The following is a 22,500-nucleotide window of genomic DNA, read 5'->3' as shown; positions in this document are numbered from 1 at the left end:
ATGTTTACTGTTTTTGTTTTTTGGAAAATCGAGAATTAATACAAGTAAAGGAAAAGATTTGGGTAAGGGATTAAAAAATGATTAAAATTAAGTAAATAAGTACATAGGGATTGGATAATTATGTTTGGGGGCAGGAGCAAGTATGAACAAGTTAGGATAGAAACACCTACAATGGTTGTTACATAGGCTTACATACAACATTTTGGACCAGAAGAAATGTTCCAGAAGAGATGTATGGAAAATATTACTAATCCACTATTATTACTATTTTTCTTAATAATTAATACCATTACTTAACCTAATAGATTAGAATTTCCACTGTACATGATTATCTATTTAAGTGTCTAATTTCTTTTTATATCATCTCAATGTGTACTTAAGAATGTATAAATAATTATAGTTTTATACATATAAAAAACGGAAAAGGTTATACATGTGAAAAAAGTACATGATACTTGTGAATTCCTTATCCGAATAAAAATAAAATTTAACAAAAAAAAAAGAAAAGCACAAGTCAGGAGATGGATACAAGAAAATTTCCAAGTCACTGAATATCCTCTGGAGTACAGTTAAGTCAATCGTCGAGAAATGGAAAGAATATGGTCTGTAAATCTGCCTAGAACAGGCCGTCCTCAAAAACTGAATGACTGCAAGAAGGAACCAAGTGATGGAGGCCACCAAGAGATCTATATCTGGAGGAGTTATAAGCTTCAGTGCTTGAGATGGGAGAGACTGCGTACAACTGTTGCCCAAGTGCTTCACCAGTCACAGCTTTATGGGACAGTAGCAAAGAGAAAGCCACTATTGGAGAAAAAAAGCTCATATGAAAAATTAGCTAGAATTTGCCAGAAGGCATGTGGTAGACTCTGAAGTCAGCTGGAAAAAGATTCCATGGTCTGATGAAACCAAAATTGAGCCTTTTGGCCATCAGAATAAACACTATATTTGACATAAGCCAAACACCACACATCATCAAAAACACGCCATCCCTATCGTGAAGCATGGTGGTGGCCGTGTCATGTTTTGGGGATGCTTCACTGCAGCAGGCCCTGGAAGGCTTGTGAAGGTGAGGGTAAAATGAATGCGGCAAAATACAGGAAATTCCTGATGTAGTCTGCAAGAAAACTGCAACTTGGGAGAAGATCTGTTTTCCAGACGGATAACCCCAAGTATAAAGCCAAAGCTACACAGGAATGCCTTAAAAGCAGCAAGTCCTGGAGTGGCCGAATCAGAGTCCAGACTTCGATCCAACTGAGAATTTGTGGCTAGACTTGAAAAGGATTGTTCACTCACAATCCCCATGCAATCTGACAGAACTTGAGCAGTTTTGTAAAGAAGAATGGGGAAAAATTGCAGCATCCAGATATGCAAAGCTGATTGAGAACTATCCACACAGACTCAAGGTGCATCTACTAAATGATGACTTGAACGAGGTGAATACTTGTGCAATCAATCATTTTGTGTATTTTATTTGTAATTAATTTAGATCACTTCGACACGAAAGAGTATTTTTCCGTTGATCAGTGTGAATAAAAGCCAAACTAAATCCACTGTTTCAATGTTGTAAAACAATAAATTATGAAAATTTTCAAGGGGGTGTATACTTTTTACAGGCACTGTATATATTATATTACGTATAGCATGTAATATAAATTTGTGTGTATGTATATTTACACTTTCTGTATAATTTGTATATCTACACTTTCTGAGGAGATTGAGCTGTACAAGGCTCCCTGCCCCCACTCTAAAGGAGCACCATCAAGAGTGACCTGCCTGTCTGCATTATTGTGTGGTACAGAAGCTCCAAGGCATTAGGCCGTGAAAACCTACTGAGGACAATTTAAAAACCACTGAGGATCACTGGGTCTACCTTCCATCCCCTCTTTCTCTCTTCCCCCCCCCCCCCCATTTGTGATATTTGCCAGGGAAGTTGCATATAAAGGGTCCCTTTGTTACCATTGTTGAAGATCCCTACCACCCATCCCATAATCTCTTTGACCCACAATCGGCAGGAAGGAGATACAGAAGCATCAAGGCTAGAACTGTCAGATCTGGTAACAGCTTCTTCTCGCAGACTTTGAGACTAATGAATACCCTGCTACCATCAAGGTCTTGTCACTAGGACAGCAAGCTGTTTGCTATTTACCTGTCCTGTACTTACTGGATGCATTTTGGATTATATTTTATCTTATTTATAGTTAATATTTTGCTCTACATACTGTGTGTGAAGCATGTTGTGTGGGTGCTCTATGGTCTGGAGGAATGTTGTTTCATTTGGTTGCATATGTGTATGATCAAATGGCAGTTAAGTTGATCTTGAAAATGGCTTTGGTAATTGAATAAGATAGTTTATTGTTTAAATAGATGGTTCATAGGAGAACAGGCGGTGTGAGATAACAAATGGATATTGCTGTGATAACAAGGAATGAAATGGAGATTAGCAGTGTCAGAATAGAGCTCTTGAGATTGTGGACCACATCTTCCCAACACTTCCTTCCAAAGAAACTTTGCTGCTTCTAAGTTGTAGGTCTATTTCTGCAATATGTTATCCATCTACCACCCTTCCACAGTAAAATGAAAGAAATGTAAAAGAATAAGCATTAAGGTCAGTCGTAATATCCAATATATTACACACAGTACAGAACTGTGAAACTTGCTCTTTGTTGAATAGCTGTTGAGCTTTGCAAATGCACATTAACCAAGACTTTGCATGAACATGTGTTACGGTTTACAGGGTTGCTAGCAACATGATGATGAAGAAAGTTCAGAACAGAAAACATTACGGGATCATAAGGATGCTCTTGTTAAACTGCATTAAATTACTGGACAAAGAAAAGCATCCCCAGGTATATTTTTTTGTTTGTTGGTCTTTGTAGGCTCTGAAATTATTTTTAAAATTCTGCCATCAAAGTAATTAGTACACTGACCTATTTTTAAACATTTATGCTGCTTTAAACTGAAGCCATAAATGCCTGTGTGCAAAAATACTCATTAAGCCACATCTCAGGTTTGTGCATGTTGTCTTCCATTGTTTAATTGCTTATTGTAAATGAGGTTAGTAGAGCAGGAAATCCTAGCATTGCTGGTAATTGAATAACAGAACCATGTACATGGCAGGTGAGTCAAAGGATAAGGGTTTGCTGGCTGTCAGAGCTGCTGAGGGACAGATTGGGCACTTAATAGCACAAAGTGTGTTTGTTACTAGTAGTGTTTGATCATGGAACGATATGATTCTAAGAAAACCAAGAAAAATATTGTACCATACATTAAGGATAGTTGAAGGACTGAGCTTTGGTTTCCAGAAATGTGGCTTTCCTGTAATATTTATGTTTGCAAGTTCTAAAATGTATCAATTATTGGATGCTTTACACTTTAGAGTGTTGCAGCGTGGCCAAGTGGTTAAGGCGTTAGTCTAGTGATCTGAAGGTCGCTAGTTCAAGCCTCAGCTGAGGCAGCATGTTGTGTCCTTGAGCAAGGTACTTAACCACACATTGCTGTGCGACGACACTGGTGCTAAGCTGTATCGGCCTTAGTGCCCATCCCTTGGACAACATTGGTGGCATGGAGAGGGGAGACTTGCAGCATTGGCAACTGCCGGTCTTCCATACAACCTTGCCCAGGCCTGCGCCTTGGAAACCTTCCAAGGTGCAAATCCATGGTCTCACAAGACTAACGATGCCTAATTAAATTACACTTTAGATGAAACTTTTCTCCTAGCATCATGGGTAGTGTACACAATTGTTTGTATTTTTATAGTACCTTTCTTGAATTTGGGATATTCTAAAGCACTTTACAGATAGTGGAATGGTTTGATGTGGAGATCTTCATCAAATTAGATTTCTGCAGTTAATGACTTTATGATGCACCATTGTCCAAACCTTAATTGTAAAAATTAAACATTTTATTGTTGGAGGTTTGAGCAGAATTAAATGAGGAAACACATTCCTGTTTAACTGTTATTTCAACTAAAATTTCAGTTTGTGCAGATTATTGCTTCAGCCAATTATATGATCTCAGAACTTTTTCAACTGAATGAGCCACCAAAACAAGATGAAAATGGATCAACCCTGAATGAAAATTCTGATGATAGTTATAGTGAAGATGAGGATCTTCCAGAGGACAGTGATGAAAATGGTTCACTCAGCAATGGCTCTGATCCTTCAGATGATAGCAAAGCTGTTGCTGTCATTAGATCTGTTGGCGAGTTGTCTGTTCCTGAAAAGTACAAATCGACACACCAGATAAGGGTATGAGCAAATTTTTAATGTTTGTTGCAAGGAAATGTATATTCCAAACTTCATGAATACTAGTTAGAAGTGTATATTATACTCAAAAGTACAGTAACAGACCACATTTATTACTTGTCCATCTTAAGTAAATAAATTCTTGAAACAGATTTGCTTGCATTAGAGACAAATAATATAGCCTTCTGAATAATTAGTTTCAAAACTAATGAGATTGATTTTAAGTTGAAAATATCTTTACCCTTAATTTTTGTTTTTAAGTCCAGCTATGCCTTTCCGGTTTGCCATGACATGGAGGAGCGATGTAGAGTTGTTCTCAATTATGTTCTTGAGGTAATTTAAACAATTACTTTGTGTAAATGCCTCTCTGCTTTTCTGAATTGGCTTTACAATTGTGCACATTACAGATAGTTGCTGAATGGTGCAAGGCTTACCATAGTGACACACAAATATGGAAAACTAGGTTTGCCATGCTTGTTAATGGCCGTATATCAACAGTAGAACCTGGATTTCATTTAAAATCTCATTTTCAAAGTTCCATTTTCCTTGGGCAAAAAAAATTCTCTAATTTTATTTGGGAATTGAGTAATACCTATCACTCCACGAGCCTATCTATCCAGCTCATAATTCTCTGTAATCGCTGCCATCTACAATAGGATCCTACTACTAAGCAAGTCTTTCTCTCCTCCTTCCCTTTCTTCAGTGGTCCATAGTCCCCTCCTATTAGATTGCTTTTTCTTCAGCCCTTTACCTTTTCCACCTCAACTCCCAGCTTCTTAATTCATCTGCCCTCTCTCACCCACCTACTTACCCCTCACTTGGTGTCACCTATCACTTCACAGGTTGTACTTCTCCCCCTTCCCCAACCTTATTTTGGCTTTTGCCCCTTCTTTTCCTGCCCTGATGAAGGGTCTTGGCCGAAGCATGGACTGTTTATTCCCTTCCATAGATGCTGCCTTACTTTTTGAGTTCCTTCAGCACTTTGGATGTGTTGCTGCCAATCGAGTTTTAATTGATAATGTAAATGTTAAGTATATTTACTCAGTCAGGTTTATTATCACCAGCATGTGACGTGAAATTTGTTAACTTAAGCAGCAACAATTTAATGCAATACACAATCTAGGAGAGAAAAATAAAAAAGATAATAAATAAACAAGTAAACCAATTACAGTGTGCGTATATTGAATAGATTTTAAAATGTGCAAAAAACAAATGCTGTATATTTATTAAAAAAAAGTGAGGTATTGTCCAAGGATTCAATGTCCATTTAGGAATTGGATGGCAGAGGCTGTTCCTAAGTCGTTGAGTATGTGCCTTCAGGCTTCTGTACCTCCTACCTAATGGTAACAGTGAGAAAAGAGCATGCCCTGGGTGCTGGAGGTCCTTAATAATGGACACTGCCTTTCTGAGATACCGCTCCCTAAAGATGTCCTGGGTACTTTGTAGGCTAGTACCCAAGATGGAGCTGACTAGATTTACAACCCTCTGCAGCTTCTTTCGGTCCTGTGCAGTAGCCCCCCACCACCCCTCCCCCCCCCCCATACCAGACAGTGATGCAGCCTGTCAGAATGCTCTCCATGGTACAACTATAGAAGTTTTTGAGTGTATTTGTTGACATGCCAAATCGCTTCAAACTCCTAATGAAGTATAGCCGCTGTCTTGCCTTCTGCATAACTCCATCGCTATGTTGGGACCAGGTTAGATCCCCAGAGATCTTGGCACTGAGGAACTTGAAACTGCTCACTCTCTCCACTTATGATCCTTTTATGAGGATTAGTATGTGTTCCTTCGTCTTACCCTTCCTGAAGTCCACAATCAGCTCTTTCGTCTTACTGACGTTGAGTGCCAGGTTGTTGCTGTGGCACCACTCCACTAGTTGGTATATCTCACTCCTGTATGTCCTCTCGTCACTGCCTGAGATTCTACCAACAATGGTTGTCACATCTAGGAAATTGTATAACAGATGTAATGGTAGATGCAACACTGAGTGTAGAGATCAAATTGCGCAGCCTTTCTCATTTATGTTCACTTTGAAGACTGGTTTTTCTAATCTTAATTAAGCTGATTATTTATAGGGACTGAAAGCTGTTGATGGGAGTATTAAAAAGGAGAGCGATCTCCCAGCTGCTGATCCAAGTATTCCAATCCCTCTGAAGTATGCAGATGAATCAGAATGCACAGGTCACAAAGCTCTTCAAAAACAAATTGCTCTGTTTCTAGATAAAGGTAAAAAAAAAATCATCTTGACTACCTCATAATTCATTTTGCTACATTATTATTTCTATTTACTCTTGTATTTTTTAATACTATGATACCAAAAGGTACTATTTCATAACTATTTGGATTTTTTTTTTTGTAAATATGAGGCTGCAGATCAAAGCAAGTTAATATTTTATTGAGGTTGCAGGGTTTCAACCCAAGACATTGACGACTCCTTTTCCCACTAAATATGCTGTTCCAGTAGATTAGTCTAATTCCAGCATTACACGAGGAATTCTGCAGATGCTGGAAATTCAAGCAACACACATCAAAGTTGCTGGTCGTCCTGACGAAGAGTCTTGGCCTGAAACGTCGACTGTATCTCTTCCTAGAGATGCTGCCTGGCCTGCTGCGTTCACCAACAACTTTGATGCGTGTTGCTCTAATTCTAGCATTTGTAGTTTCTTGCATTGAATCATTTAGAAGTATTGTCTCTTTAATTTCAAGCTTGTTTTTAGATGCAAACATACAGTGCTTGAATATGCTAAAACTGCATTTAATATTGTATTTAGACTTTCTATATGCTTTGTTCATTTGCAGACATTGCAATTTATGTTCTCAATTTTTATCTTCATTTTCTAAATTTCTTGCGGTCACAACGTTTGTTCAAATTTAAAATAAAATCAAAGTTAAATTTTAATTTTGTCACAGATTGTCATCTCCCTACTTAAGATTACTTTGTCTGAAAACCATGTTAAACTTCTGAGCTGTTAAGTATATTAGCAGTTATTTTAATTTTAAAATTCTTAATTTCTGACAAGTGCACAAAGTTTTATTTTTTGTTTTTTACTACTCTATTTGACAGTGGGTCCGGTTCATGATACAGTTAAGCTTCCTAGTCAGTCTGGAATGATACCAAACACGTGGCAGTATCAAATGAAATTAAATCTCATCTTCAAAGCTTCAAGAGCTTATTTTGTTCTATCAGATGCAGCTACTGCTCTGCAAAAGTATGGTAGAGCTTTAAGATACATTAAACTTGCTTTACAGTCACTTGGTAAGTAGGTGGCTATATGGTTAATGTCATACTCTTATGAAAATGTAGTGTGGATTTAAAATGGTAAATGGCTTATTATTCACTCATCTGGCAAATTTTATGGAGGGATATTAACTGTAGTTAGAATATAATTATCATTTTTTAATCATAGCCTTTTACCAGTTATTGTCACTGATTTCAGCTAAATAGAATTGACACTACAGATAATGGCATAGTTAACTACAGAAAATTTAATGGGATCTTTGATTATTATCTATCTTAAAAGCTGCTAATTTTATAAAATAACTTGTATTAATCTTTCAATTTTCAAAGAACGTAAGAGCTCTGAAAGCTGTATAATCAGTAGTTAATGCCAGATAGTTGATTTTAAATCCATGTTTGCAATTTATAATAAAAGATTTGAAGTGTGGTTGAGTAAGTATACATGGTTTCATAATGGCTCAACCATAATTTTGTTAAATGGCTGTACCAACTCAGTTTGTTCCCAAGGTCACCTATCAGTCCTTGGCTGTGGGAAGTAGTCTATTTATGATGGAGAGCGGACATTCAACAATAAGCAAGCCTTTTGCCGCAGCAATAACCTAACAAGCTGAAGTTCCACAGTTGGAAATTTTGTTGAAAATTTTGGACCTTAGAGCTAAGAAAAATGTGCTAAGGAATGGTGGTTTTATTTGTCAGCTGTTCCAGTTTTGACAAATGATGTAAGGCTGCTTTTAATGTTATGCTTTAGTAAATTTATAATGTTACAATAGTGGGGAAATAGCAGAAAATGGAGGAAATGAACGATATTTTCTGTACAGCAGTATGCAGGTGCTGAACTATCTGAGTACTGCAATAGAGAAATTATTGGGATATATGATGTCTTGGATCCATGTATTATGTGTTAACATTTACTTTGTATTTCTTTTGATAGATGCGTACTGCTGCCTTATTAGTAACTTGTCACCTGAGGTCTTATTCTTTCTCAGTCAGTGCTTGACACTTAATGGTGACATTCAATTAATGTTAGCGCAAAATGCAAGTAATAGAGCAGCATATCAGGAGGAATATAACTACCAATCCAAAGAGGACCAGGAAATTTTGCATAGTCTCCACAGAGAGTCTAGTTGCCAAGGTTGGTTTTCATCTTTTATATTTGTGCAAAATTAAAGACTGAAACTGTATAATTAAAATAAATATAACTCCATACATTTCTTTCAGCTACAGCAGCAAAGAATGCTTTAATATATCTGTAACTCGAAAGCACTTCAATTCCAATGTTTACTCCTTTGCATAGTGTGATCAATAGTGGAATGCCAATGATGTCATGTCTTTAGATTGTTATTCCACAGATAATCAGGCATTCAGACCCTTTTGAATTGATCTTAAGGCCAGATCTTGCTTCTAGGGTAAATGAATTGCAAAATTTGAGTCAGTTTGGATGATTATAGGTATTTTGCTTCATCTGGAGTGAATTGGTACTTCCAGATTTGCTTAAAATCATATTCATGGTTATGAGTAAACAACGTGGACAGCAGGAAGACGCTAGATTATGTCCCTGGTCTTTGCTGGCCTTGCCCTCAATGGTGAACTACTATGGGTCCTGATGTAGAATGATCTGATTATCATCCACTGACCTGTCTTCGGTGTAATTGAACTTGGCCATTGTACGTACGTGTGTGCAAATTCTAAACTTGCTAGCTAATCATTGTCAGCTTTTCCCTGACTGCACTAACATCAAGTTTCTCTTTGCTAGCAATGAATTGTGAAGTTCAAGTATTTCCTCGGCAATTATTCTAGAGTATTTGACCAGAACTGTGTTACGTTCTGATAATGGGACATTAATTTCTTCCCATCAGCTGCCATCTGACATCTGGATTTAGCTGCGCTGGATTAGACCTGGTGCAATATTAGGGACTCATTTGAATGGAGGGGCACAGCTTCAAGATAAAAGTTGCTCTGAATTAATTCCTTAATGCAATTGTTTTCAATTGCTTTACTGGAATCTTTTATCAAATAAATAAATAAATAAATACATACATACATACATACATACATACATACATACATACATACATTCATTCATTCATTCATTCATTCATTCATTCATTCATTCATTCATTCATTCATTCATTCATTCATTCATTCATTCATTCATTCATTCATTCATTCATTCATTCATTCATTCATTCATTCATTCATTCATTCATTCATTCATTCATTCATTCATTCATTCATTCATATCAAATCAAATCATGGGACATCCAGTAGGTACTGGATTTAACCTGATGATATATTTAATTTTCTAAACATAGTTCAAAATTATACATGTGTGTATCACACTTGAAAAGACTATATAACTGGGAATAACTTGATACATTAATTGAGTTATATTCACCACCAAGTAGATGTTTGCAGTTAAAACATGAAAAATGTAATTTTGAAAACTGTATGAAATATATAACTTGAAACCGTTTAGCGAAAAATTTTCAAGTAAAGTATTTCAAGTCTATATAATTTTCTTGAAGTTGCCTTTTTCCTTTCAACTAAGTAGAATGCCAAGTACTGCACTGGTCTAACCTCAAATTTATAAATGTACTTGACTGTTTTGACAACCAGCTGTCTTTTCATCACATTTCTGGATAGGACTAACTTTACAGTTCTACTCCCCAAATTATTTGTATGTGGATGACTTTGGATAAGAAGTTTATGCCAGTAAATTCATCATTGCTATAAGCTATTATGGAGTACAATAAATTCTGGGTCACTGTTTCTAGCATCTCTAATTGACTATTTTTAATCTATGGTTTTGCATTTTCTCCCACTGATTTGAATTGTAATATTCTCATTATTCCAGCTTTCAGCTGGGCTACAGAGCTTTATATGGATCTGGAATACCAACTTTCAGTTAGCTGCAAATGCTATGAATCAGCAAATGAGCTACTCCGTTCCTGTGATCAGAAAGTTCATGTTGTGGAGCAACATATGCAAGTGTTAAAAAGATTAGGCAATAGCAGAAATGAAATCGGAGTTTACTACATGAATCAGGCTGCTGCTATTCAAACTGAAGGAACAGGTAAAAATGCTTAAGTTAATTATCATTTTAGACCACACACTTGTTGTTTGTGGCTTTCAGGTTAACAGAAAACTCTTCAAAACCATGTTGCTGTTTTCTGATATTGGAAAATACAATTTTTTAAAAATTGGAAAAATTAATGTATTTGGTACATGTGTTAAATATGATTGCAATTAATAAAATGCTTATAGCATTAATATTTTATCCAATTCAGCAAGCAAAAGCATCACAGCATTAGAACAAGAGCTTTGGAAGAAAAGCTTTTCCTATTTTGAAAATGGAATTCAAGATTTTGAGACCATAGAGGATGCAACCAATACCGCTTTATTGCTCTGCAATACTGGAAGATTGATGCGACTTTGTGCACAGGCACATGCAAGTACTGGAAGCAATTTGAAACGAGGAGAATTTTCACCTGAGGAAGCCTTGTATTATAACAAAGTATGTCTTAAATGGTTTACCTTACCTTACTTTGTCTATTTTTGAAGTATTGAGTCGTATTTTCAGAATTACACAAGTTAAGTTCAGATCTGGCCATTGGAGTTTTATCACATAGGGGAGATTAGTTAAAAGCACATACAAAAAAGGTACCTCATGAAAATTGGTGCTGAGTGTTTTTGACTTCCCTCCACAAGTGGCAGTCCTATCGTTCACATGACTCATTTTGAGCTCCATGATGTTGTTCTCCTTGTATGCTTGTGTAAAGCAATCCATTCAGCTGGGCTCATAGCAGGCTCCTTTACTTCACACATTGTCTAAGCGTGCAGTAATCCTAAAGTCATGCTCACTTTCATGATGTGAAGGGTAGTGGTTTTTCCAACTCGTCATAGCCACATTAATTTTTAACTGTTTAAATTTTGAAGAAGAAATGCTGTTTTGAGAGGTTGTTGGCACATATAATTGATAAAACAAGCTGGAAGTATTTTCCCCATCCACTTTAATTGTGTTAAATGTGAAAGTCAGGAAATTGCTCGCCAAATAACTTGTCATTCAAATGCATGAAGATACAAATCCATTTATATTGTAAGTAAGGCAGGTAAGATTCTGATGTGCAATTTAATGTGTAAATTTATCCGTAATTGATGTGGTCAGGCCCAGTCTACTACTGAAAAGTGAGACTTATTCCTTTTGAATTTAGTTTACTGTTGGATATTTTAAATGTCAACTTATTCTAACCATTTTTCACTTGGTTTATCTCATAGGCTAACAAAAATGGTATTTTTAATTTGCTAGCTTTTGAAGGGACTGTACAGAGTAGAATTAAATATTCTACTTTATACTTGCTGATGCAGATTCTGTATGTGTCTCAGTAAAGATTTGTCTGTTTAATTAGTTAAGGATGTATGTCAAAGATTGCACTTTTTACACAATTCCCACAATTCATTTGAGAGAACACTTGTACTCATTTACTTTCCAATGGTGCCAAGCTGCAGTCAAAGCCCAAAGAGTCGATGGACTAATGGAATTAGACTATTTTTGTTTGCTGCATATAATAATTTTTTATGGTCTTTTAACACGTTCCCCATGTATATCTGAAAGGGAATCTGAATTATAGATGTCCACAAATGTATTTTGAAAAGGAAAACAGACATTTCCTTTAAAGGTCTGAATGAGAATCCAGGACCAGTTATAACGTGCATGTGCTTTCCATCTCAATTACTGAGGCATCAATAAGATTTTGTATTAATCAGGGCAATGAAAGGTATATTCTTTAAAAATTTAATGACAGGATGTTTAACATTGATAATGTTACATTTATTGACCTTTTCCATTTACATAGAAGAGCATAAAATATGGTCATATCATTGTTTCCCAGCAAAAATTGTTTTTTTAAAATTCTTTTCACTTTATATCTTTACATAATTGCTTGTTAAAACAAGAATAGTTTTTGAAATCTATAAATGTCTCACGTTCCATAAATTTTATTCTTTCTGTTTTTCAAATGATGTTACGCTTGAGTCATAGCGAGGATGTAGTTATAAAAGCCAATCTCTTAATATCCTGGCCAAGACTTGTGAACCTGCAAGGATCAGGGCAAATTGTAACATGAGGTCTTTTTCTAATACCACAGTGGGTGTTAGTTAATTTAATAGAGAACAACTCTTAAGTCTAAGACTCGTCACCTCTTTGTAGTCCTGCAGCTACCCTGTGACCATTTGAAGAAGTGATATAAATTTAAATATTAAAATTGTGAATAGGAAAGTTTTTATTTGTAAAATAAGATTACATTAATCACATAATGAAAATATTAATTAAATGTGCTATCAGGTGCTCTGCTCAAAGTTAAAATAAAACCCTGGAATGAAAATGTTATATGACTGAGATTGTCACTGACTTCCAAATATTGTCTTCATTCGTATGAGTTAACATCTAAGAATGCTATATAATTTACATTTTTGATTAATGGATCCTGCCTGAAAATTCTTATTTTACTTTTAGGCTGTGGATTATTATCTAAGAGCAATGCGATCACTCACTAGGTGGGAGAACCATCCAGCTGTTTGGGATTCTGTGAAATGGGAGCTGTCAACAACTTATTTTACAATGGCAACACTAGAACAAGATTATGCTCCATTGTCAAGAAAAGCTCAGGAACAGGTATCGGGGCGGGGGGGGTGGGGAATGCATTTTGTGGCTTTGTAATCTACTGCTACCTATTTTCAATCTGTTTCATTAGTTACAATATAAAAGTATACCTGTCACCATATACAACCCTGGGATTCATTTTCTTGCGGCTATATCTTAACCATTGTTTATTTTTCTTCCAAATGTACTATTCTATGACTGCATGATTTCTGGAAGTATTACCTTTTGTTGCCCATATAGCCATGTTTTACTTTAATCCAATATTTGAAAATAGTTATTATTATGAAATGACAACCAGTAACAATGCTGTCCGCACAATGCTTGCCACCACAGATTGCTGCAGAGAAGCAGGTCCCAAATGATTTACCTTCTGAAAAAAATCTTCATTCTATTTTATTTTAGTTGTAACGCCCCTTCTGCAACGCTGATGGCATAGTGTTTCTGGTTTTGAAGCCAGACGAGCGCAGGGATGTCTGGCGCATCGTGACGTAGCATATGTTGGCAGAAATTTAGTAAAGTATTTGGCAGAGATTTTATGGATACTGACTTGATCATTAAAATGGTTAAATCCCTGTGTATAAAGCCATGGATTAAAGTTTCAGTAGCCTTCTAATTTTTCTGTAACCAGTATCATGCAAAACAACTAATCTAGAATGATTAATGGCAGCAAATAAAATAAAATGAAAATAATACACCTTAACTATTGATTCATTTACTTAAAACAACAATTTTAGTGCACATAGTTATTAATGTAACTAATCAAGCAATTTGTGACAAGGCAGAATTGCATCTTAAGTTCTGAATTGTCTGTTTATGGAACACCCGTGCCCCATTTAAGTGTTACTGCCCACCTAAAATCTCCATGTGTTTCAAGAAATGTTTACAATAAATATTCATTACATATAGAAATGTTAACCTGATTAATACCCTTTAAATCAGGGGTCCCCAACCTTTATTGCACCACGGACCAGTTTAATATTGACAATATTCTTGCGGACCGGCCGATTGGCCCAGGGCAGGGGTGGGGGGGGGGTGTTGGTAGTTCAAGTAGGGTTGCCAACTTTCTCACTCCCAAGTAAGGGATAAGGGACAAAAGTAGCAGTCAAATACGGGACACTTGTGTTTGACCCAAGAAAGACTACCATAACCATGAAGCCTTGCGCGGGCACCTGTGTGTGCATGCGTGTACGTGCCAATTTTTATTTCTCTCCAAATCGGTTTTGGCTTAATCTTCCCGAATCTGTTAAGTGAAACTACACTGTACATACATTATTTCTACTTTATACAGGCTGAGTATTTATCATATCGTTCCTACTTTTACTATAGGTTAGTGTTATTTTAGGTTTCATGTGCTATTTGGTATGATTTGGTAGGTTATTTTTTGGGTCTGGGAACACTCAAAAATTTTTCCCATATAAATTGATGGTAATTGCTTCTTCGCTTTACGCCATTTCGGCTTACGAACAGTTTCATAGGAGCGCTGTACCTTAGCGGAGGAAATACGGGTCAAACCAATTTAGCCCAATATGCGTGATGTCCTGGCTAATATAGGACAGTTGGCAACCCTATGTTCAAGTTCAACAGTGCGTGACAAGGAATGAGGAAAGGTGCAGCTGACTCATATTGTTTCATATCACCAAATCATATCGTGTCCTCACGGCCTGGTAGCACATGCTTTGCGACATGGTGGTTGGGGGCCACTGCTTTAAATAATGGAATTTGCTTCTACAAATCTATTCAACTCTAGCTGTGTGGAAGAGTGGAATAATGAGAACTAAAACTGACTTGATTAGAAGTTGAAATTCCTTCATAGACATAGAATAGTACAGCACAGTACAGGCCCTTCGGCCCACACTGTTGTGCCGACCCTCAAACCCCGCCTCCCATATAAGCCCCCACCTTAAATTCCTCCATATACCTGTCTAGTAATCTCTTAAACTTCACTAGTGTATCTGCCTCCACCACTGACTCAGGCAGTGCATTCCATGCACCAATCACTCTCTGAGTAAAAAACCTTCCTCTAATATACCCCTTGAACTTCCCACCCCTTACCTTAAAGCCATGTCCTCTTGTATTGAGCAGTGGTGCCCTGGGGAAGGGGCGCTGGCTATCCACTTTATCTATTCCTCTTCAGGTTAATTAAATTTTACCTTTGTTTATTTTGGTCTTCCCTTGCTACAATCCATCCCCTGTTGTTTTGTTTTTCATCTGATTTCACTGTTCTTGATATTTTTCTGGCACTATCCCATTAAGTTAGGGGAGAGCTGACACAATTCACTCCATTTTATGTGTGGTAATGGAGAAAGGAGCAGCTATTAGCATGAACTGAGTTTCAAGCCTGATTGGAGCTTGAAATTTCAAGACTTAATGATAGATTCTTAATAGATTTTTGGGTTTAATTTTGTAATTATTTTTAATCACATCAGTTTTAGTACTTTTTAAAAATTATCTCAGTTGTTTATTTAAAAAAAACTCTTCGCTTCCTTTTTTAAAAAAAATTGACAGAAGACAAGGTGCTGTCAGCTATATCCCAGCTTCTGTCAAAGCCAATCAGCATTTTGTGATAAAAGCTTCAGGACTACTGAGAGCTCTCTACATTTTACTGATTGCTTCCAGGTTTCTGTAACAAATTAAGATTCCACCTATGCCTAATACTTGATGGATACCACTGTGGGAAGAGGACAGGTGGTGATTCTGAGATGGGGTGGTGGGTCCTAGAAGATTTAATCCTCTCAAGAACTACCAGATGTCAGCATCCACCAAAATCCCTGAAACCCTTCACAGGACTTTTTTTATGTTGCACTTTAAAGGCCCATTTTCTGTGAAAAGTTATTTGCTTAATACGGAAGGAAGACTTTTTAATTAAGAGCAAGATTCTTTGCTCTAACAAATTTTGGCTAAATTGACTAAAGCAGGAGTACTCAACCTTTTTTGCACCGCGGACTGGTTTAATATTGGCAATATTCTTGCGGACTGGCCGACCGGGGTGGGGGGTGGTGTTCAAGTAGGGTTAAACTCACTTCAACATGTCTTTTACAGTTAGGGTTGCCAACTTTCACACTCCCAAATAAGGGACAAAAGTAGCGGTCAAATCCTGGGACACTTGTGTTTACCCCAAAAAGACTACCATGACCATGAAGCCTTGCGCGGGCACCTGTGTGCCATGCGCGTACATGCCGATTTTTTTTTTCACAAATCGATTTTGGCTTAATTTTCCCGACTGCACTATATATACATTATTTCTACTTTATATAGGCTGTATATTTATCATATCATTCCTGCTTTTACTATATGTTAGAGTTATTTTAGGTTTTATATGTTATTTGGCATGATTTGGTAGGCTATTTTTTGGGTCTGGGAACACTCAAAATTTTTCCCATATAAATTAATGGTAATTGCCTCTTCACTTTATGAAAGGTTTCATAGGAACGCTGTACCTTAGCGGGGGAAATACGGGATAAGGGCGGTCCCATATGGGAGAAACCAATTTAGCCCAATATACGGGATGTCCTGGCAAATATGGGACAGTTGGCAACCCTATGTTCAAGTTCAACAGTGCGTGACAGGGAATGAGGAAAGGTGCAGCTGACTCGTATCGTTTCCTCGCGGCCCGGTAGCACATGCTTTGCGGCCCGTTACCGGTCCGCAGCCCGGTGGTTGGGGACTGCTGGACTGAGGTGCAGATGTAACAATTTAGAACTGAAAAGGCAAAAATAATTCATCATTCATTGGATAATATAGCTGTGTGTGTTCCTTTTAAAAATACCAAATTATATCTTGTGTAATGTTCTCATTAGACCATAAGCATTTCAGAACAAAACTGCAAAGTAGCCAAAATTAGCATTTAGTAGTGAACTGTAAGGAGAGAAAATTGGTTTAAGAAAAAAAGTTGCATTCCACGTATTTCTTTTGATTATTGCTGTCTTTTCGGCTGTGAAGGTAATTGTGTTATAATGGTTGGATCAATGTAATAATTTCTTTAACAAAATCAATTTGTGACTTGAAATAACAACAAATTTCATGACATGTGCCAGTGATATTAAACCTGATTCTGATAGGTCAAAGTTGCTGGGTTTTTTTAATCCCCCTATATGATTTAACTTGTGCTGACTGCCTTTTAGTAACCCTGCTTCTCTGATCTGTAGTTGGAATCTTGATCAATAATGTGGGCTGTTTCTTACCATTTTACAGATTGAAAGAGAAGTTGCTGATTTCATGATGAAGTCTCTTAAGTACTGTGATATACATACAGAATCTGTAAGACAACCTTTATGTCAATATCGGGCTGCAACTATTCATCATAGACTTGCTTCCATGTACCATAATTCCCTCAGAAACCAGGTAATTTGCAATTTTAATGTAAGTATGTTTTCAATCATAGTAAGTTTTAGTTTGCAACTCAATTAAAGCTTTATTTCCTGAAATACCTACAGATAGATTTTAAACCTGTAAACAGAGATCGACAAAGACCATAAGACATAATGGAGCTGAATTAGGCTATTCGGCTCATTGAGTCTACTCCACTATTCCATCATGGCTATTATCTCTCAAAGCACCAATCTCCTGTGTTCTCTCTGTAACCTTTGCCCTTACTAATCAAGAACTTAACACCCTCTGCCTTAAATATACCTAAATGACTTGGCCTCCAAAACCACCTGTGGCTATGAATTCCGTAGATTCACTACCCTCTGGCTAAAGAAATCCCTCCTCATCTCCATTCTAAAGGGATATCCTTTTATTCTGAGGCTGTGCTCTCTGCTCGCAATACTCTGTATGGTCAACCAGTACTTTATAAAGCCTCAGTATTACATCTTGGCTTTTGTATTCTCATCCTCTCAAAATGAATGCGAGCATTGCATTTGCCTTCCTTACCACCGAGTCAACTTGCAAGGTAACCGTAAGAGAATCCTGCACGAGGACTCCCAAGTCCCTTTGCAACTCTGATTTCTGATTTTCTTCTCATTTAGAAAATAATCTACACCTTTATTCCTGCTGCCAAAGTGTATCAGCAAACACTAATCATTTGCTATTTATTTGGCCATTCTCCTAATCCACATCCTTCTACAGACTTTGCTTACTCAGCATTACCTGCACTTCCACCTATCTTCATACCATACGCAAACCTAGCCGCAAAGACATCAATTCTGTCAAGCAGCACCACTAGTCACTGGCAGCCAACCAGAAAAGGGCCCTTTATTCCTACCCTTCCTTCTAATCAGCCAGTTTTCTGTCCTTGAGATTTTCTTTTCTGTAATGCCATGGGCTCCTATCTTGTTCAGCAGCCTCATGTGCAGCACCTTGATAAAGGCCTTCTGAAAATCCAAGTAAACTTCTACTGACCCTTCTTTGTCCATCTTGGATGTTATTTCCACAAAGAATTCCAACAGATTTTATGCAAGATTTCCACCAGAGGAAACCATTACAGTACCCCTTATCTGAAAATCCAAAATCCCCAAACCCCTGAAATGTGAAGTTTTTCTTTTGGCGCTGACATGATGTCACAAATGGGGAATTCCAGAATGCAATGCACAGATATATTTTAAAATTAAGCTACAGTACAAGAAAGGTAGAGGGAGGGAGCGGCAGAGATATTCTGAGAACCTTTCCACCTCCACTTGGTATTTAATGAATCTGGAAAAAAGGGTTCTCATTGGTTTAAACAAACTATCCTCCATGAAAACATAAATGTTTTAACTGACTATGTGCTATCATATTTTGTTATAAACAAAAATTAAATACAGGTTGGCGATGATCATTTCCGTAAGCAGTACCGCAGTTTGGCTGAGCTCCATTACAACAAGGCTGTAAAATTGTTTCATTTGCTGAAAGATGCACCTTGTGAGCTTCTGCGAGTTCAGTTGGAACGGGTTGCATTTTCAGAGTTTCAAATGGCAAGTAAGTAAATACTAAGTTCTCCGACAGCTGAATATTAATGTTTTAAAAAAAGTTATTCCATAATTAGTGGGTAGGGTTCCTGAGCAGGGATTCCCAGCCTCTGAGCCACGGACCCCTTGGTAAGGCTCCATGGCATAATAAAGTGAAGGTGAGCTTAAATGAATAACTGATACACTAATAACTGATAAACCACAGATCATCTTTGTATTGACTAGCTGTCCCACATTAATGCATGCATCCTAGTCCTCCAATGCATGCATTTCCATAACATGTTTGAGGTGTAATATTGATTGAGATCTTGGTTTATTAGATAACCAGTATTAGAAGACTATTCAGAGGTTGGGAAGCAGTGTTCAGGGTCATCTGCTGATGTTCATCCTTGGTTAATTAGAATTTATAACTTGAAAGCGTATCTACTGTTGTATATGACTGTAATAATGTAATATGTGGAATGGTGCAGGAGTAAGTGGCAGGATCAACGTTATTGTCTTTCTACTTGATGCGCAATTTTATCATGTTTAAGGAATGAACAGCTAATATAATTTTATGGAATCCTGAAAAGATTTAAAGTAGAGTAATAATTGTATAAGGTTTTCTTTTTTTTTTGCAGAGCTGCCAATTTGAGGTGCATTATCTTAGGCTAGTTTTGCTGAAAGCAATTTGAATTTAACCAGCACACAGATATTCCACACAGTTAAAGCCATATTCTAGTGTGAGGGGGGGAGAAATGATGCCCAAAAAAGGCCATTTTAGTTTCCTGCTACGGGCTTGACTGACATAGATTATTTAAAAACTTCTCAACGTTCAGATGTTTAAATTAAGGTTATTGTCAAAGTATACATGTCTCCATGTACAACCTTGAGATTCTTTTTCTAGTGGGCATTTACAATAATTATAAGAAACACAATAGATTCAATGAAAGACATCAGTCAACAGGATGGGTGGACAACCAGTGTGTAAAAGGCAAACTGCAAATACAAAATGAAAGAAACAAAAATAAATAATAACATTATATAATAATTAAGCAATAAAATCAAGAATATGAGATGAAAAGTCCTTGAAAGTGGGTCTGTAGATTGTGGGAACAGTTCAGTGAAAGGGCAACTTTGGATTATAATCAATTTCACCCAACATTCTCCCAATCTGTTTTTTTTTGATGAGTAGAATAACTTGTTTTCACTTGGGGAGAATAATTTTTGTTCATTACTTTCAACCAGCAAGCAGTTTTGTTAATAAAATTCAGGTACAAATTGCTTCCTTTTAAATAATTGTTTTTAGAAATTAAAGCATTTATTTAATTTAATTTTAAATTAAAGCAGATATATTTATCTATAATTTGTCTTTGTGTTAGTATCCTTTATTTTTTAAAAGAATGCCCATATGCCATTGTAGTGAAGTTTTCTTTTCTCCATTTGCAGATCAGAATAGCAATACATCAAAGTTAAAGACACTCTCAGGAGCATTGGATGTAATTGTTAATTCAGAATATCCATTTCAACTGATCCAAAGTGAACTTTCGTGTGCTCAAGAACGGGTAACTATTTTTAAATAACTTTAGTAGAGCAATTGTGGGAAAAAAACTGGGTAATGCAGGAAGCTAGTGCATTCTTTTTTTCGTGAGGTCAAATCCAGGACTGAAATGCAGATATACTGACAAAAAAGACCTAAGAGAGACTGTGCCTAAAATCCTGCACTTATTAAAGCAAGCAACATTTATTTATGAACAAGTGGATTCCAATTAATTGGGACACATCAGGATCAGTACATTTTGGCCCAATTAGGAAGCTGTCCCAATTAGATGAAGTTGCATGGAAATAGTTAAAAACATAAAAAAAGACAAACTGCTGTTTAACTGAATAACAAATTATGTATTTAAATGAAATACAATGCAGTAGAATGCAAACAATACTATTACAGTTCTACAAAACCGTAGTCGCTAATAGTTATCGACGGAGAATTTCATCCAGTGTAAACTGCTGTGTTTTTTGATTATAAATTTAAAAATCAGCACAGGCGCCTAGTGCATATGATGAGCCATGTCCATACAATGGTTTCAACAATTGCATCCTTTGACTTTTTCATTGTAACATTCATGATGATACCTTAATTCTTCGTATTTTTTTAACTTGAAGTAGTGAAATTGTTTCATTTTCACTACCAGTCATTTCTGGTATTTCTGAACTTGAATGCTTGAAACCACAGTGAGCAAAACTATTCTAAATTATCTTGCTGCTTATTTCTCGCCAGCTATCTGTGACAAAAATCACTGTTTTTGAACATAAACACACGCAACTGATACTACTTAACTGTTCACTGTAAGCATTGTGTAGTGTTTAACTGACACTAGTTAGAAACATAGAAAACATAGAAAATAGGTGCAGGAGTAGGCCATTCGGCCCTTCGAGCCTGCACCGCCATTCAGTATGATCATGGTTGATCATCCAACTCAGAACTCTGTACCAGCCTTCCCTCCATACCCCCTGATCCCTTTAGCCACAAGGGCCATATCTAACTCCCTCTTAAATATAGCCAATGAACTGGCCTCAACTGTTTCCTGTGGCAGAGAATTCCACAGATTCACCACTCTCTGTGTGAAGAAGTTTTTCTTAATCTCGGTCCTGAAAGGCTTCCCCTTTATCCTCAAACTGTGACCCCTCGTTCTGGACTTCCCCAACATCGGGAACAACCTTCCTGCATCTAGCCTGTCCAATCCCTTTAGGATTTTATATGTTTCTTTTTTTTTAATTTTATTTTTATTTGGATAAGGAATTCACAATTATCATGTACTTTTTTCACACATATAACCTTTTCCATTTTTTTATATGTATAAAACTACAATTATTTATACATTCTTAAGTACACATTGAGATGATATAAAAGGAAAATAAACATTTAAATAGATAATTATGTACTGTGGTAAATCTAACCTATTAGGCTAAGTAATGAAATTAGTTAAGAAAAATGGTAATAATAGTTTCCATACAACCCTTCTGGACCATTTCCACTGGTCCAAAATGTTGCATACAAGCCTATATACCAACCATTGTAGGTGTTTATATCCCAATTTGTTCGTGCTTGTTCCTGCCCGCAGACATAATTATCCAATCCCTATGTACTTATTTACTTAATTTTTTCATTTTTTTTTTATCCCTTTCCCAAATCTTTCCCTTTACTTGTGTTAATTCTCTATTTTCCAAAAAAAACCAAACATTTAGACTAGGGGTGCTTACGTTAGCAATATTACTGTGTTGATGAGAAGAGCAATATAAATCATTAGGAGAGTCATCTAAAGTCTGCTCGCATTGGGGTTATATATTCAATCCATTTATTCCAGATTTGATAAAATGTTTCTTTTTGAGTTCTCAGGGAGTAAGTCAACTTTTCCATTTTAAATATTTCCAAGATAATTTCGTACCAATCTTCTAATGTAGGTGGTATTGGATTTAGCCATTTTCTAGTGATTG

The 22,500-nt window shown here is 36.5% G+C and overlaps 1 protein-coding gene across 2 annotated transcripts in view; it reads left to right on the top strand.

Moving 5' to 3' along the window:
• edrf1 (erythroid differentiation regulatory factor 1) overlaps positions 1–22,500 on the top strand; it is an 87,503-nt gene that overhangs the window by 49,140 nt on the left and 15,863 nt on the right. For both annotated transcript variants that reach the window (XM_063071833.1, XM_063071834.1), the window contains 12 exons: positions 2,735–2,846; positions 3,978–4,247; positions 4,506–4,577; positions 6,320–6,470; positions 7,309–7,500; positions 8,414–8,614; positions 10,337–10,555; positions 10,770–10,996; positions 12,995–13,153; positions 17,333–17,482; positions 18,883–19,036; positions 20,455–20,570. In XM_063071833.1, coding sequence (XP_062927903.1) covers positions 2,735–2,846; positions 3,978–4,247; positions 4,506–4,577; positions 6,320–6,470; positions 7,309–7,500; positions 8,414–8,614; positions 10,337–10,555; positions 10,770–10,996; positions 12,995–13,153; positions 17,333–17,482; positions 18,883–19,036; positions 20,455–20,570 — 2,023 coding nt within the window. The remainder of the gene's footprint in view (positions 1–2,734; positions 2,847–3,977; positions 4,248–4,505; positions 4,578–6,319; positions 6,471–7,308; positions 7,501–8,413; positions 8,615–10,336; positions 10,556–10,769; positions 10,997–12,994; positions 13,154–17,332; positions 17,483–18,882; positions 19,037–20,454; positions 20,571–22,500) is intronic.

The sequence above is a fragment of the Mobula hypostoma genome, chromosome 19 (genome assembly GCF_963921235.1).
Source record: "Mobula hypostoma chromosome 19, sMobHyp1.1, whole genome shotgun sequence".
NCBI classification, from domain to species: Eukaryota; Metazoa; Chordata; class Chondrichthyes; order Myliobatiformes; family Myliobatidae; genus Mobula; species Mobula hypostoma.
Note: the sequence above shows the minus strand (reverse complement) of the source record. Positions and strands in the feature narration are given on the sequence as shown.